Source organism: Mus caroli, unplaced genomic scaffold (assembly GCF_978045245.1).
Source record: "Mus caroli unplaced genomic scaffold, Mus_caroli_1 scaffold_1, whole genome shotgun sequence".
Taxonomy (NCBI): Eukaryota; Metazoa; Chordata; class Mammalia; order Rodentia; family Muridae; genus Mus; species Mus caroli.
Genome location: NW_028227256.1, coordinates 36256807 through 36270124, shown reverse-complemented (window position 1 = coordinate 36270124; position 13318 = coordinate 36256807). Strand labels below are relative to the sequence as shown.

At 47.9% G+C, this 13318-nt stretch overlaps 1 protein-coding gene across 1 annotated transcript in view; it reads right to left on the bottom strand.

Annotated features, from left to right (window-relative positions):
- The window catches only part of Npas2 (neuronal PAS domain protein 2), a 164746-nt gene that overhangs the window by 19529 nt on the left and 131899 nt on the right, over positions 1–13318 (bottom strand). The window contains exons 12-16 of the mRNA XM_029482993.2: positions 12164–12248; positions 9243–9384; positions 8387–8496; positions 7146–7247; positions 5072–5218 (exon numbers count right to left, since the gene is read on the bottom strand). Coding sequence (XP_029338853.1) covers positions 5072–5218; positions 7146–7247; positions 8387–8496; positions 9243–9384; positions 12164–12248 — 586 coding nt within the window. The remainder of the gene's footprint in view (positions 1–5071; positions 5219–7145; positions 7248–8386; positions 8497–9242; positions 9385–12163; positions 12249–13318) is intronic.

The following is a 13318-nucleotide window of genomic DNA, read 5'->3' as shown; positions in this document are numbered from 1 at the left end:
CCGAAAGCATGCAGATATTTCTTTTAGCCAAAACTCTTGGGCATTGAAAACATGCATTGATAATCTGTATCATGGCTCCTGTTGTACCTGACCCATTCTAAGCTTCCAGCTCTGCAGTCTTTGGGAAGGGAGGCTCTTCCTTTGTAGCACATGGTAGATTTAGCTACAGTTTCTAAACCAGGGCAGCACAACCATGTGCCCACTTGAGGGCAGCAGGCTCACCAATGGCTTCTCCTGGCTTCTCACAGTGCCAAGCCTCAGCTGCTCACGATGACCCCTCATGCCTTTAAAACCAGTAGCAGCTGGGTGACTCTTAAACTACCAAGTTCAGCTGACTGTGTAAGGTACAACCTTGGCCGCCTCTGGAACAAGCTTGTGTGTGTATGTGTGTGTATGTATGTGTATGTGTGTGTATGTATGTATATGTGTGTATATGTGTGTGTATGTGTGTGTGTGTGAGAGAGAGAGAGAGTGAGTGAGAGAGAGAGAGAGAGAGAGAGAGAGAGAGAGTGTGAGAGAGAGAGTCAGAGTCTCAGGAAACACTTCCCAGAGGATTTCACCTCACGGCTGCTGCTGCTGCTGCTGCTGCTCTCTTCCTAATCACCGCCAATTTCTCAGTCCCAGCTGACCAGCATCCAGTGTTCCAGCAACAAAGTTTTCACTTTACTGTTTCTGACCTCTTGTTAATCACAGCCAAGTTTTCAGCTCCAGCTGACGGGACACCACAGACTCTCCACTCAAAAGGCCCTGTAGAGTCCTTGCTTCTCCCTGAAACCTCACAAGTCAGGCTTCCACCCCCTGCATGTCTCTCAACATCCTCACCTCGGAAGCTCCCGCAGAACAGCCCATCAAGCTTTGAAGACTCAATGACTTTTCTAATCCCAAATCCCAAAGTCCTTCCAAAAACGAATGCTCAGCTCTGTCACAGCAGTACCCCACATCCTGCTACCTGATAGCATTGCTGTGATGAAAAACCACGACCAACTGCAAGCTGGGGTTAGAGTTTACTTGGCTTATGCTTCCTTGTCACTGTTCATCCACGAAGGAAGTCAGGACAGGAACTCAGACAGAACAGGAGACGGGAGCTGAGGTGGCCATGGAGTAGTGCTGCATACTGGCTCGCTCCTCACAGTGTGCCCAGCCCGTGTTCCTTGAGAACCCAGGGCTTCCAGCCTTGGAGTAGCCCCAACTACAAGGGGCTGAGCCCTCCTCCATCAATCACTAATTAAGAAGGGCTGGCCTACAGCCTGATCTTATGGAGGCATCTTCTCAACTGCGGTTCCCTCTTTTCAGATGGCTTTTGCTTGGGTCAAATCAACATAAAACTGTCCAGCAAAGAGTCATGAAGTCAGCACATGTTAAGTAGGTAAGATGAAACAAAATGTGGAAGGAGCGCTACCTTGGGACATTATTCTTAAAGTGAGAGAAAGAGATCTCCCCTTTTTGACTGTGGGTACAGAGATCTGCTAAAGGAGTGAATGGAAAAACACTCAAACAAACAAACAAACAAGAGAATGAAACTTCTTGCTCAAACTGTCTCTGCTCCTGTCATGGAGCTAATGGTTTGGTATGTTATGCTGTCCCAACTGTGTGTGCCCTCTAAGGAATAAGAAACCTGTTGTCTTTATCCTCCTGTTCTCCCAGTGCTCCAACGAGTGAGGCATGCATAGCTGGACAGCTAGTGGCTGGCTCTTAGGCTAGAATGATGGCTGTCTCAAAGAGCCAATCAAGGAACATGTTATTTACTACGGCTGCAGGTGTCCTTATAGGCATTCATTTGAATAACCAGCAGAGGGCACACGTGCTCAAAAAAGCACGAGGCCACTCTCTTGACCGGGAGGACCTCAGCACACCTTCACCTGGGAGCAAACATCAAATATCCCAGAGAACTTCCTCCTAACCTAATTTTAAAAGACCGCACTAGCACACACTTCAGTTCTGAACCAATGAAGTAAGTCCACTGAACTGCAGTAAACGACCCTGGCTGGGTGGGGGGTCCTGGTTTGCGTCTGGGCATACATGTCTGTGCCTCCGTTTTACCAACAGCGAAGAATTTCTTGGATTTCTCAAAAGCCGACCTCAAAAGGTTATAGAAAACATGCAATAAGAAAACAGACAGTACCTCAAAACAAGTAAGAAACGTATGCTAGGACAAATAGATCCCACTTAAATATACTTGTCCACTATTCACACCTGCAGACTTTACACCTCATTGGTGTCATTATAGGACACACAGAAGTCACTAATATGGAGACACTACAAGAATGTTGGTACGATATGGCATCATTGCCGGGCTTTGGCAAACTGCCAATGTGTCATCCTTATCTCTTGTCTTTCCTCTCTGGTGGTGTATATGTGGGAGTAAGGATGGGGAAGAGGGGCTAGGGGGCGTGGGGGGCTGGGGGAAGGCTGGGGAGGCTAGAATAATTTCCACTTGCTTAAATTTTTACAGTTGAATCAGTTTTTTTTCCCCTTCAAGGATCACATTTTGGTAGGAGTTTTTAGGATGTATTTAAGTCTTGTGAAAAACAAGAAACCAGGCTTCGGGGAGGAGACGTTCTCTGGTTTGATTGTCTGTGGATCTCCGTGTTCTTTTTGGAAAATTCCACTTTGAAGATAAGTGCAGAGGAATAAACACAGATAAGGCTTGGCATCCACAGGGGAGCTATGCACCAGGGGGTTAAGCATCCACAGGGCAGGTATTCATGTGTGTGTGTGTGTGTGTGTGTGTTTAGCATCTGCAGGGGAGCTATGCACCAGGGGGTTAGCATCCACAGGGCAGGTAGTCATGGGGGTGGGATGGGGTGGGGGTTAGCATCCACAGGGGAGCCGTGCACCAGGGGGTTTAGCTTCCACTGGGGAGCTGGGCACCCAACAGCTTGGCGTGCACAGGGAGCTGTATGCCGAGGGTGTAGCATCTATAGGCAGCTGGACAATGAGGACTTAGAATCCACTGGGGAGATGTATACACTGAGGGCGTGGTTTCTATGAAGAAGCCATAGGCTAAGGAGGCCACTTTCTCTCTCGACTGTAGTGCCTCAGCTCAGCTTGGCTCCTGTGCACCTTTCACTTTTGCCCCAGAGCAAACATCAAACATCCCAGAGAATTTCCTCGCAGCCTAATTCTAAAAGAACTCACTAGCACACACTGGGACATAGATTCTGCAAGGGAGGTGTGCACTGGGGGGGGGGGGGAGGGGGGCTTGGCTCCCACACGGGGCGGTGTGCACTGGAGATCTTACATTGCATAGGAACATGAGCACCTGAGAGCCTGGTTTCATAGGGAGGTGTGCAGACTGAAGGCCCTGCTTAGCCACAGAGAGGCACAAACTGTAGGGCTTGGTATGTACAGGGTGTGTGTGGGGTGCACTAGAACACTTGATTTCCACAGGGAAGCCATGCACAGGAGGGCTGTGTTTCCATGGCTGTTTGACGGACTCAGATACATATATATGTACTTCAGCATAATCTATGTGTTGTGGGTTCACAAAATGTACCCCAGATGGGGACACATCATACCCTTTACAACTGGGAGCAAAAGTAATAACATTATTGCCTGTTATTTTAAAACCTCGCTCTGAGGTGGCGCAGGCAGGAAGCAGAAAGCTCCAGCACTCTGGAGGGTGCTCAGACGCCCACCTTGCTTTTTAGCACTTTCTGCTTCAATTCCTCACCCCCCCTTCCCGTTAGTATAAAACCCCCATTAAAGTAATCAAAATGAGACAAGTTCAGAGCTACTGACTGGGTTACGGATCTGTGAGGAAAAACATATCGCACTCTGGGAAGAGTGGTAACAAGTGGCGTTTTGTGAATTGGACAGTTTGGCAGCCATGCTTTTAATTTCATGCGACTGCTAGGCGTCTTCCAGCGTCCACGCAGGGGAGTCGCCGCAGCAGGGAAAGCGAAGAAGGACTTCAGTATAGTTTGCTGAGTAATTCTTACAGGAATACAAAACGGGATGCCTGGGCTTCTGCCTGGGTATGCATTGGGTGTCCCATCTAGTAAGTGTGCTATGCAGGGGCAGGAAGGACAGGATCAGTAGGCAGCACCCATGTCCCCTGTGCCTCCCAGCAGAGCTGAGCAGACCTCTGGAGAGAGGGCTCTGGGGTCATCCAAGGAAACCACATGGTCATAATGTAACTCTTGTCATACAACAGCTTCTTAGTTTGCAACATTGTTCTTCTCTCATAGGTGCCAGTGGATGCTAACGAGTCAGTGTCATAGGGGGATGGGCAGGGAGAGTCCTGTGGTGATTTTCTTGAAGTGTCCTTTCTACTCCCTCTGTCTTGCCTAGGGTGGCTGCAAATGCTTAGGGCTCTCAAGGCAGACTTGAGGTTAGCCGCAGTGGCATCTGCCACCAAAGGCTGGGCACAGATGATACACTTATAAAGTTTAAATGGTCCTGAAGTAAAATATGCAGGACTCCAGAGGTTGGGGAATCCAGGTAACATACATGTCCATGATATAGATCCAGTATCTATGACCCTGGCAAAACCCCAAACCCCAAACAAATGACTGTTAAGAGGACTCCAAGAAATGTATCTGGGTTCATGGTGTACCCCACTGCTGTCGGACATAGAGTGTTCTCACTGAGTTTTCCCAATGGGTGGGGCAGGGAGGTGACAGCCCAACTTCCTCCGCTGCTTCCTTGGGCTGCAGAGCAGGGAGCGTAACTTCACATGTCCCTGCCGTCGTCGGAGGCAACAGAGCAGAGCAATCAGCATCTCCCCCAGGAGCCTGGCCTGGTACTATAAACCCAACTACAGAGCTACTAAGAACTGGTATCCAGGACCAAGGGGACAACTAGGCAGGGAAGCCAAATGATAGTTCCATGAAAGGACGTTCGGGAGGGACAGTAAACAGAAGTGATGAGTGAGGAAGAGGACACTGTAGGAATTTCAAGCTTGGCACCGAGTGGATTTGTTTCATGTGCTCTGTCTTGAAGAGTGTCTGCATACTTCCTAAGCACACTGGGTTCTGTGAGGCAGTACCTAGGGACTTGAGGGGAAAGTCCTGACTGAACAGGAGTGAATGCTAAGGAGAACAGAGGCCAGTGTGCACAGGCACATTACCTGGACGTTGGAGTCCTGGACCAGGCAGAGTTGTTCCTGGATTTTATGAAGCTCTTCCTGCTGCCACCGAATGTTGGCCTGCAAGATCCGTGTCCTCTGCTCCAGTTGGTCTTTAATGGTCTGGAACATGCTGAATTGTGCTGAAAACTTCAAAAGGAAGTTAAAAAAATTCAAATCAAAGAGTTATTTCAGCCTGAGACCACCTCTGCCAGCATTCAGATCAGTCTTAAATACTTCTTTCCTGTCCCTTGGTCGCTGTTCTCAGGATCTCTGAGAAAACGACTATTCAGCTCTGAAGTGACAAGGTGTCTAGCCAGCGTTCCTTGTGCTAATGATGACAGCAAGCCCCTCTGTCACCCTAAATCGCATCCTGGTGCTCTCCTACTGGGCCTGGATCTATCAAGGTCTTCTTACCCCCCACCCCACCCCCAGGCTCACTGTCTGTCTCACAGGCTCAAGCAGCACAGAGCTATGGGGAAGGACACATCGCTACCTGATGCTTGCCTCAAGGATGCCACTGGCATAAGCCATTCATTATATGAGAATTTCTTAAAGAATACAGTCGTTGGGGCTGAGTAGATGGCTTAGCATTAAGAGTATTTGATGCTCTTGCAGAGGACCCTGACTCAGCCATCTATGTGTAGCTCACAACTGTCCCTTCACTTTGCCTCCAAGGGATCTGATGCTCTGCGGCCTCTGCGGGCACTTGCACGCACATGGTGCACATAAACACAACACACACACACACACACACACATGCAAGAATAAAAATTAATCTTAAAGAAATGCAGTTGTAATCAGGTATAGAGCATACTACAGACCAAGAACAGTTATTATTAAGTAAATTTTAAGACATGAAAAATTAGAATTTCCTACCATTAGGCATTATGAACCTTTTTTTGTTTGTTTGTTTTGTTTGTTTGTTTTTTTTAGATGTAAGGCCCAGAAGTGAAAGGGAGTCTCATTCCTTGTGCCTTTGGATCGAAACAAATCACTAATTTCCTACCAAAAGTGTCTCAAGGACTTGAAAAGGAAAACCACTCCTCTGATTTCTTCCCCCATGAGGCTAAAGATGGACTATTTTAATTAGGAGACTGGCTGAACAGCTTTGATATCACTGCTCAAGCCAGACGCTAGCAAGAAGCATATGCTAACACACGTCTTTCTTATTCCAGGAAAGCATCCGAGACCACTTCTACGAGGGCATATGTTCCAAAATGTTCCGATCAGCCATCTCAGATCTGAACAGAGAGAGAGAGACAGCCAAACGTCGAGAGGACGAGGTTCTGGTGAACAGCCATCTGGGATCCAGGTATAACTCGGGGCCAGAGATTGGGACAATGCCAAAAGCCCATGAAGGAGCTGAAGTCAGAGCTTGGGGCTCCATAGCAGATACACGTGAACCTGTGCAGTCCTCCCCAAGACAAGAGTGGACGGCCCGATGCTCAGCCTCTTGTCCTGTACATAGCTCTCCTCTAAAACTCACACGCAGGTCTTTTTTTCTATTGTCCATTCATCTACCAATTTCCTAGCCACTCTTCTGGGCCAACACAAGGAGCACCTCCCCCAGAAAGTGGCCCCGGGAGAGCAGTTTCTCTGGTTATATGCCTGCTTCTCCCCACAGCTCTGCAAACTACCAGCATCCCTGCATCTCCAATGCCTTTCTCCTGAACTGACCCAAACAAGAACCCACGGAGCGTTGTTGAAACTAGTAAGGACTCCCTTAGCAGAAGCAGAGCTGGAATGCACTCTTTTTTCAAGGAACGTGATATTTATAGTAATGAATTAATAGCTTCTAGATACTAAAATTTGGAGTTCTTTGAAATGAAAGGAAGACAAACAAATACAATGATAGACAGAGATGACTATGAAGATGAATGTCAGACACGGGGAAAGAACATGAAGCGGAAGAAGACCCCTGTGGCTGTTGAGGACAGGTGTGATACATTGTTACATGTCTCCTGTTGACTTTGTGGTAGGGCCTTAGCTGATACATGCATGTGTACTACACAGAAGCGTGAGAAGATTCAGCAGCCCAGAAGACATCTCTTCCTCCGTCCTGCCTCTGACTCACCTGTGTCACTGGAGCAGGTGGACTCTGCAAGCCAGTCTGAGGCAGGCTCTGCGGCAGGAGTTGCTTTGTGAGGTCGCAGGAGGCTGAGGAATGCAGAGGAGTCTGGGGATTGGGGGAGGAGAGAATAGGACCTTTGTTAAACAGCCGCTTCTGAGCTGCTCTGGGCTGGGCTTTCTGTAGGTTCTGTGTTCCAGCTGCAAGCCCTGGGATGAAGACTTTCAGAAAGTTCCAGACCTCTATTTCCTGGCTGCACTGATTTCTGTGCAAGACATGTAGTTAGGAGCGACTCATGGCTGGTGGAAGAGCTATGCGGCTCTTGAGCAGGGGTTTCAGGTGCTCTGAGAGTGCAGGATCCCTACCACTACATGCGCTAGGCAAGGCCACTGCTGTCTGCCTGTGCTCGGCAGCTCCTCTTTCCTTCTGCTGCCCCTTCCTAGACAGACTCCTTCCTGGAGGACCAAGGTACTCATTCTGAGGATGCTGGGGAACAACTCAGAGAAATAGGAGAGAGGACAACTGCTAGTCTCATGGGCTATTAAGTGCTTTAGGAGATTAGAAAGAAGACTCCTCTGAAGTGATCCTCATAGGTGCCTAGTCCCTGGGGACTATAAAAGCATGTTGCATAGAAAGCGTCACCCAGGAGAGCAATGGCGGACTGAGGGGGTCAAGGCGGCAGGGAGGAGGTGTGCTGTGAGAAATCTCAGCTGCCAGCTCACCAACCAGGTGCTCATGAGATCTCTTCAAGCTGTGTCCCCTGAACATCTGGGGGAGACAGAAGCACAGCAGGCCACCATCCATGACAACATATGGCCTGCTGTGACTTTGTACAGGACCATCACTCTGTGGTGGTATGGAGAGGTTTGGCATATATCAACAGCGTAGCCTGACACCGGTCTTCACAGCCACTGGTGAAATGAGATTTAAGCAGGAGGGCTCCCAAGAGGCTCGGGAAACACCCACCCTCATGATTGAAGCACCGAGTTCTATTCTTAAAATCACTTGAATTCTGTATTCTTCAAGTACATATCCATGCTCATTTTGTGGTAAAATGTCTAACATTAGTTGCTAAGCAAATGCAGTGACGTCACGACCCCTGCCTGCAATACCTGCCCTCCTGCCCACCCTCTGGTCACCTCCATCCCAAAGTAGAACCTATTCTCCGACAAGACTCAGTGCGTTCCCATGTCCCATGTCACAGGGCAGCACTCCCCCCCAATGAGAAAATGGGGTCCCCCACACACCGGCATTGTGGCTGCCTGGCTGAGCCCCTGCACTGGTAACTCCTGGGGTAGGGTGGCCGGTCTTGGCAAAGCTGTGGTGCTGTTCTCAGCCATCAGCTTGGTTGGAGTGGCTGTAAGAAAAGGAGAGATGGTTTTTCTGATTCACAGACACTTCCCAGCTACCTCAGCGGAAGAAAAGACAAAGGCCTGAGGTTGAGATCTCTACGCAGAGCTTAAGCCAAACCATAAACGCCCAACCAGGAAGCAGGCAGGGGACATACAAGTTGTCCTGATGCTCCATCTCTATCATTTTGTCTGACCACCACCTTATCAAACACCTCACATAGTCTGACCTGAATGTCACCCACTCAGTCATGCTCAGAACCCAGACAGGGAACAGTGTACTGGCTAGCTCTTACCACAACTTGACATAGGCTAGAGTCATTTTAGAAGAGGGAACATCAATTGAGAAAATGCCTCCACCAGATTGGCCTATGGGCAAACCTGTGGTACATTTTCTTGATTGATGATGTGATGTAGGTGGGGGCTACCCCTGGGCTGGTGGTCCTGGATGGCAGGCTGAGCAAGCCACAAGGAACAAGCCAGTCAGCAGCACTCCTCCTCCACAGCTTCCGCATCAGGTACTGCTTTGAGTGCCTGCCCTGATGTCCCTGGATGATACACTACAACTGTAATAGGAAATAAACCCTCTCCTCCACAGTTGACTTTTTGGTTATGGTGTTTTTGTTTTGTTTTGTTTTACACCCTGTACATTCTGGGTAAAGGTGGCCTGACCCAACTCAGTCTGAGACTCTGTGCGACTCTGTGCCCCTGGTCTGATGGCCCCATATTTACCCGTCCATGGAATGGTACTCACAGGTGGGTTCTGACATGGCTGTGTGTGAGGACTTGTGGGAACTCCTTGAGGAGGCTGATGGAGAAGGGCTGCTGGGAAGACCTGAGGTGCCCATGTCAAGTGCATTAAAGGGCTGTGGAGGCCCCAGGCTTGAGTCCTTTTCCTGAAACACACACATGTGCATATGAGCTCATGCGAGCAGACAGACAAACAGACACACAAATAAAAATAAACTTCAGCATTAAGATTCCATGAATGAGTGGAAAATGTGACCTTAGTTCTAGTACGTAGAAGAATTTGGAAGAAAGTGGGAGAATGCTCCATCGTCTTAGGAATCTTTCTAAATACGTTTGGGTAGGGTAGATAGATACTCATGTGCTGTACCGTCACCAAGAGGCTTTGTCTCACAAACCACTTTTATTTGCGCCTTCTTTCTCTTTTATTTTGATTTTTTTTTTATATTCCCTCCACTGACCTTACATTTTATTTGTTCCTTTAAACAGTTATCTCATTGCCAAGTATTGTAGTTTTCTGAAACGAGAGATCAGAATGCAGTAGGGCTACCATTAGTGATGGTTTGTTAACATGGCGATGAGATACAGGGCACTGGGCCATCACAAGGTTCTTCCTTTACTGCCTTGCACACTTGCTCTCTGCATGGGTAAAAAGCTATGGTCTCTCATTGTTTGATATCTGACTCTTAACTGATCCTGGCTTCCAGGTTGTGTCTACTCCAAACAAGATATGATGGGAGAGAAAGCAGCTTTGGTGTACAGGTTACAAACCTTTATGGCGTAAGAGTCATAGTGTATGCAAATAGGTTGTGATTTTTTTTTTTTAAGCCAAAGAGGAAAAGACAGTGTTTATTCCTCTAAGTCCTGTGGCAACCCAGAAGGGAGAAATTACCGCACCCATTGTGTAATGAACACCCACTGACTTGGGTATTCAGTTTCACATATATGAGTCCACGTGTTGTTCTGACTTTAGATCAGTTGCTACCATGATGTGTATGTTTGTGTGTGTGTGTATGCATGCATGTGTGCGCACATCTATGTAAGTGTAAATATGTGTATGTGTGTGACTGGGTATACATGTGTGTATGTGTGTATATGTGAGTGTGAATATGCACATGTGTATGTGTGTATACATGTATGCGCATGCATGTGTATGTCTGTGTGTGTGCGCGTGCCCCTCCCCCCCCCCCATAAAGAGGACTGACGTGACTGATATGTGACCTACAATCTTTTCTGTCAAACAGAATGGCAGGATGCACCTGTAAGTGTGGTGGGAAATGTCATTTGCTTAGTGACAATCTCCTTAGATAAGGCTGGTCCAAGGGTCACTGCACCATACCACAGTGAATCATATGTTCCTGATCAGCCAGGAGAATTGGCCCCAGGAGTGAGCATGCACACTGAGGGGGCATTCACAAGCATTGCTAGCACGGAATATCACATCCAACAATGGAATCTGCATTTCACAGACATGTTAGTCAGTGGAGCATTAAATGTCCCTCAGACAAGATCACCACAGAGTGAGAGGCAACATTATAGAGGTTTCATGTCAAAGGGAGCTGTTTACCTTTTCACACAGAAACCCGAGAGAGAGACAAATTTCTGATTCGCTGATGGGTACACATTATACTACTCGGTGGTTGATATATGGTGTGTCTAACACCTGTCTAACGCTAGCTGAATTCCATTCTCTGACCGGACACTGTGGCAGAGTGTGATGTGGGAAGCAGACACTTCACTAAGTGATGGCAGCCATTCAGGTAAGGATGTGTGGGGAACACTGACAGAGATCAGGTGAGCCTCTGCAGACACGGCTCTCTGATCCTTGAGGGTGATTTTTCCTTCCTCCCAATTTCATCCACAAGGGATGACAGATGTTTCTATTGATCACAGATAGGCTGGCAGGCTGCTGCAAAGCCTCTGGTCAGATTCCGGAATCTAGATTTCTGGACACCCTAGAACTTGAATGACTCTGCGGCCAAGCATTCACCTAGCTTTCAACATATCCCCCAAATAGGGTTTATCCACAATTGATGAAAAGAAATCCTTATTTCATAGATTGACCGGCAGCACTTGCTTTCTTGAAAGAACGCAGGCTCACCTAGCTGATAATTTCTTAGCATAGGGCACCCTTAGCTTTCTTTCTTTTCTTTAATCTTCTAATGTTTCTGCTTGTTGTATAAATGACCTTTGAGACCCAAGACTCTGGCCTTCATAGTTTCTTAGCACTGTGTGAGGAAAAGTCTGGTCAGATGGGACCAGAGAACTCAGGGTAGAGAAAGGAAGGAGGTGGTGGGATTGGTGGACTGAAGGATCCTTTTTACATTGGCATTCCTGACAAAGCTGATGCTACAGTGGCTACTAACTAAAATCTTGTGACACCGAGTCAGAAACTATAAGGAGGGGTGGGGTGGGGCGGTAGCTTCACATGGATTGCACTCCTAGTACCACAAAGTAAGATCAAAGCTGGGAAGTGCAGGGGTGACAGGCTAATAATTGGAAGCAATACAATAAAGCTTATTCTAAGAGAGGGATGTAGGCTTTGGATTGTTCCACACTCTAGTGGGTGATGGAATTGCTCTCTGGCACTTTATCTGTGGCTTTTTATAGCCATCATTGGAAGGCTGGGAAGTTGCCAAGCCATTCCTTGAGTCTAAAGGCTGTTTCTGAGCCAGCGTTTTACAAGCCTGTCCTTGGGTACTCATGCTTCCATACTCATCGGAGGGAAGGGAGAGAGTGCACAGCATCTACCTCATGGGACCATCCTGGAAGGCAAATGAGCAAACACCCACAAGCTATCGGGAGAGCTATGGGTCTCCAGCGAGTGCTTAGTACAGATGAATCCATCCTTGCTAGCCTGGTATCTATCAGAATAACCCATGGGAGGTGCCAATGCTTAGCCCCTCCCTCTAGCAGGGATGAACTCACCTTCAGTGCAGAGGGGTGCATGGCCTCTGTGGGTGGGTCTTCCAGAGCCAGCTCCTGTCTCCTTTCCACTCGAACATCTGCATAACTGCTCAGAAAAGAGACACCATTGTGAAGCCTGGACATTCCAGGAAGGCAATGCTCATGGGGACACATGGGGCCTTCTATATAAAGCCTACTCATAGAATGTGTGGCACAAGGAAGCCCATCTGTGACCTGCTCAGAGGACCGAGTCTCATTGCTGCCTAATTGCCTTGCAAAGATTCTAATATTATGTACCAGCTATTTCCGGTTCTGGGCTGGGTTTATTTCTCTCCCCACTGTTCTCTATCCCTTTATTACCTGAAATCTTCAGATACGTTAGCTTTTAAGATATACTTTTGTTTGTTGCTAAGCTTCTGCTTGTAAAGAATTAAAAACTGTGCTTCAAGCCGGGCGTGGTGGCACACACCTTTAATTCCAGCACTCGGGAGGCAGAGGCAGGCAGATTTCTGAGTTTGAGGCCAGCCTGGTCTACAAAGTGAGTTCCAGGACAGCCAGGGCTATAAAGAGAAACCCTGTCTTGAAAAAAAAAACAAAAACAAAAACAAAAAAACAAAACAAAACCCCCCACCAAACCAAAAAAACAAACCAAAACAAACCAACCAAACAAACAAAAAACACCTGTGCTTCAAACATGTTCATTATGGACAGTATATACAAAGAAACAAACCAAGACCTAGACAGTCCCAGGCCACTGCTGAGTCTAGGGACCCACTTTGTCTACTGTAGATAACTCTATGGTGCAGTAGCAGGATTAGGAGGAGACTGGAATGAGAGCCTGGAGTGTCTGAGCCCTGGTTTATTTCCTGAGCTCAGTCCCCATGCTCTCCCAGACCTAGCTTCTTCCTACGATGCGGGAGGAAGGAGAGAGCAAGGGTGTCATGCATCCTCTCCATCCTCTCCGAGAGACTGAGCAGCCCACTGGAAAAGACACAGCCTGAGAGGCAATGAATGACTACTAGCCACAAGGCCACAGGCCACGAGCCACTGACTGAGGACACCCAAGAGGATGGGCTGGGAACCAAAGAAGGAGTCTGAGCATGAGTGCGTGCTGTGATAAAATGAGATGCGGTCAATGGCGGAGAAAGACCAGTGCTTCCCTATTCTCCTCCTACT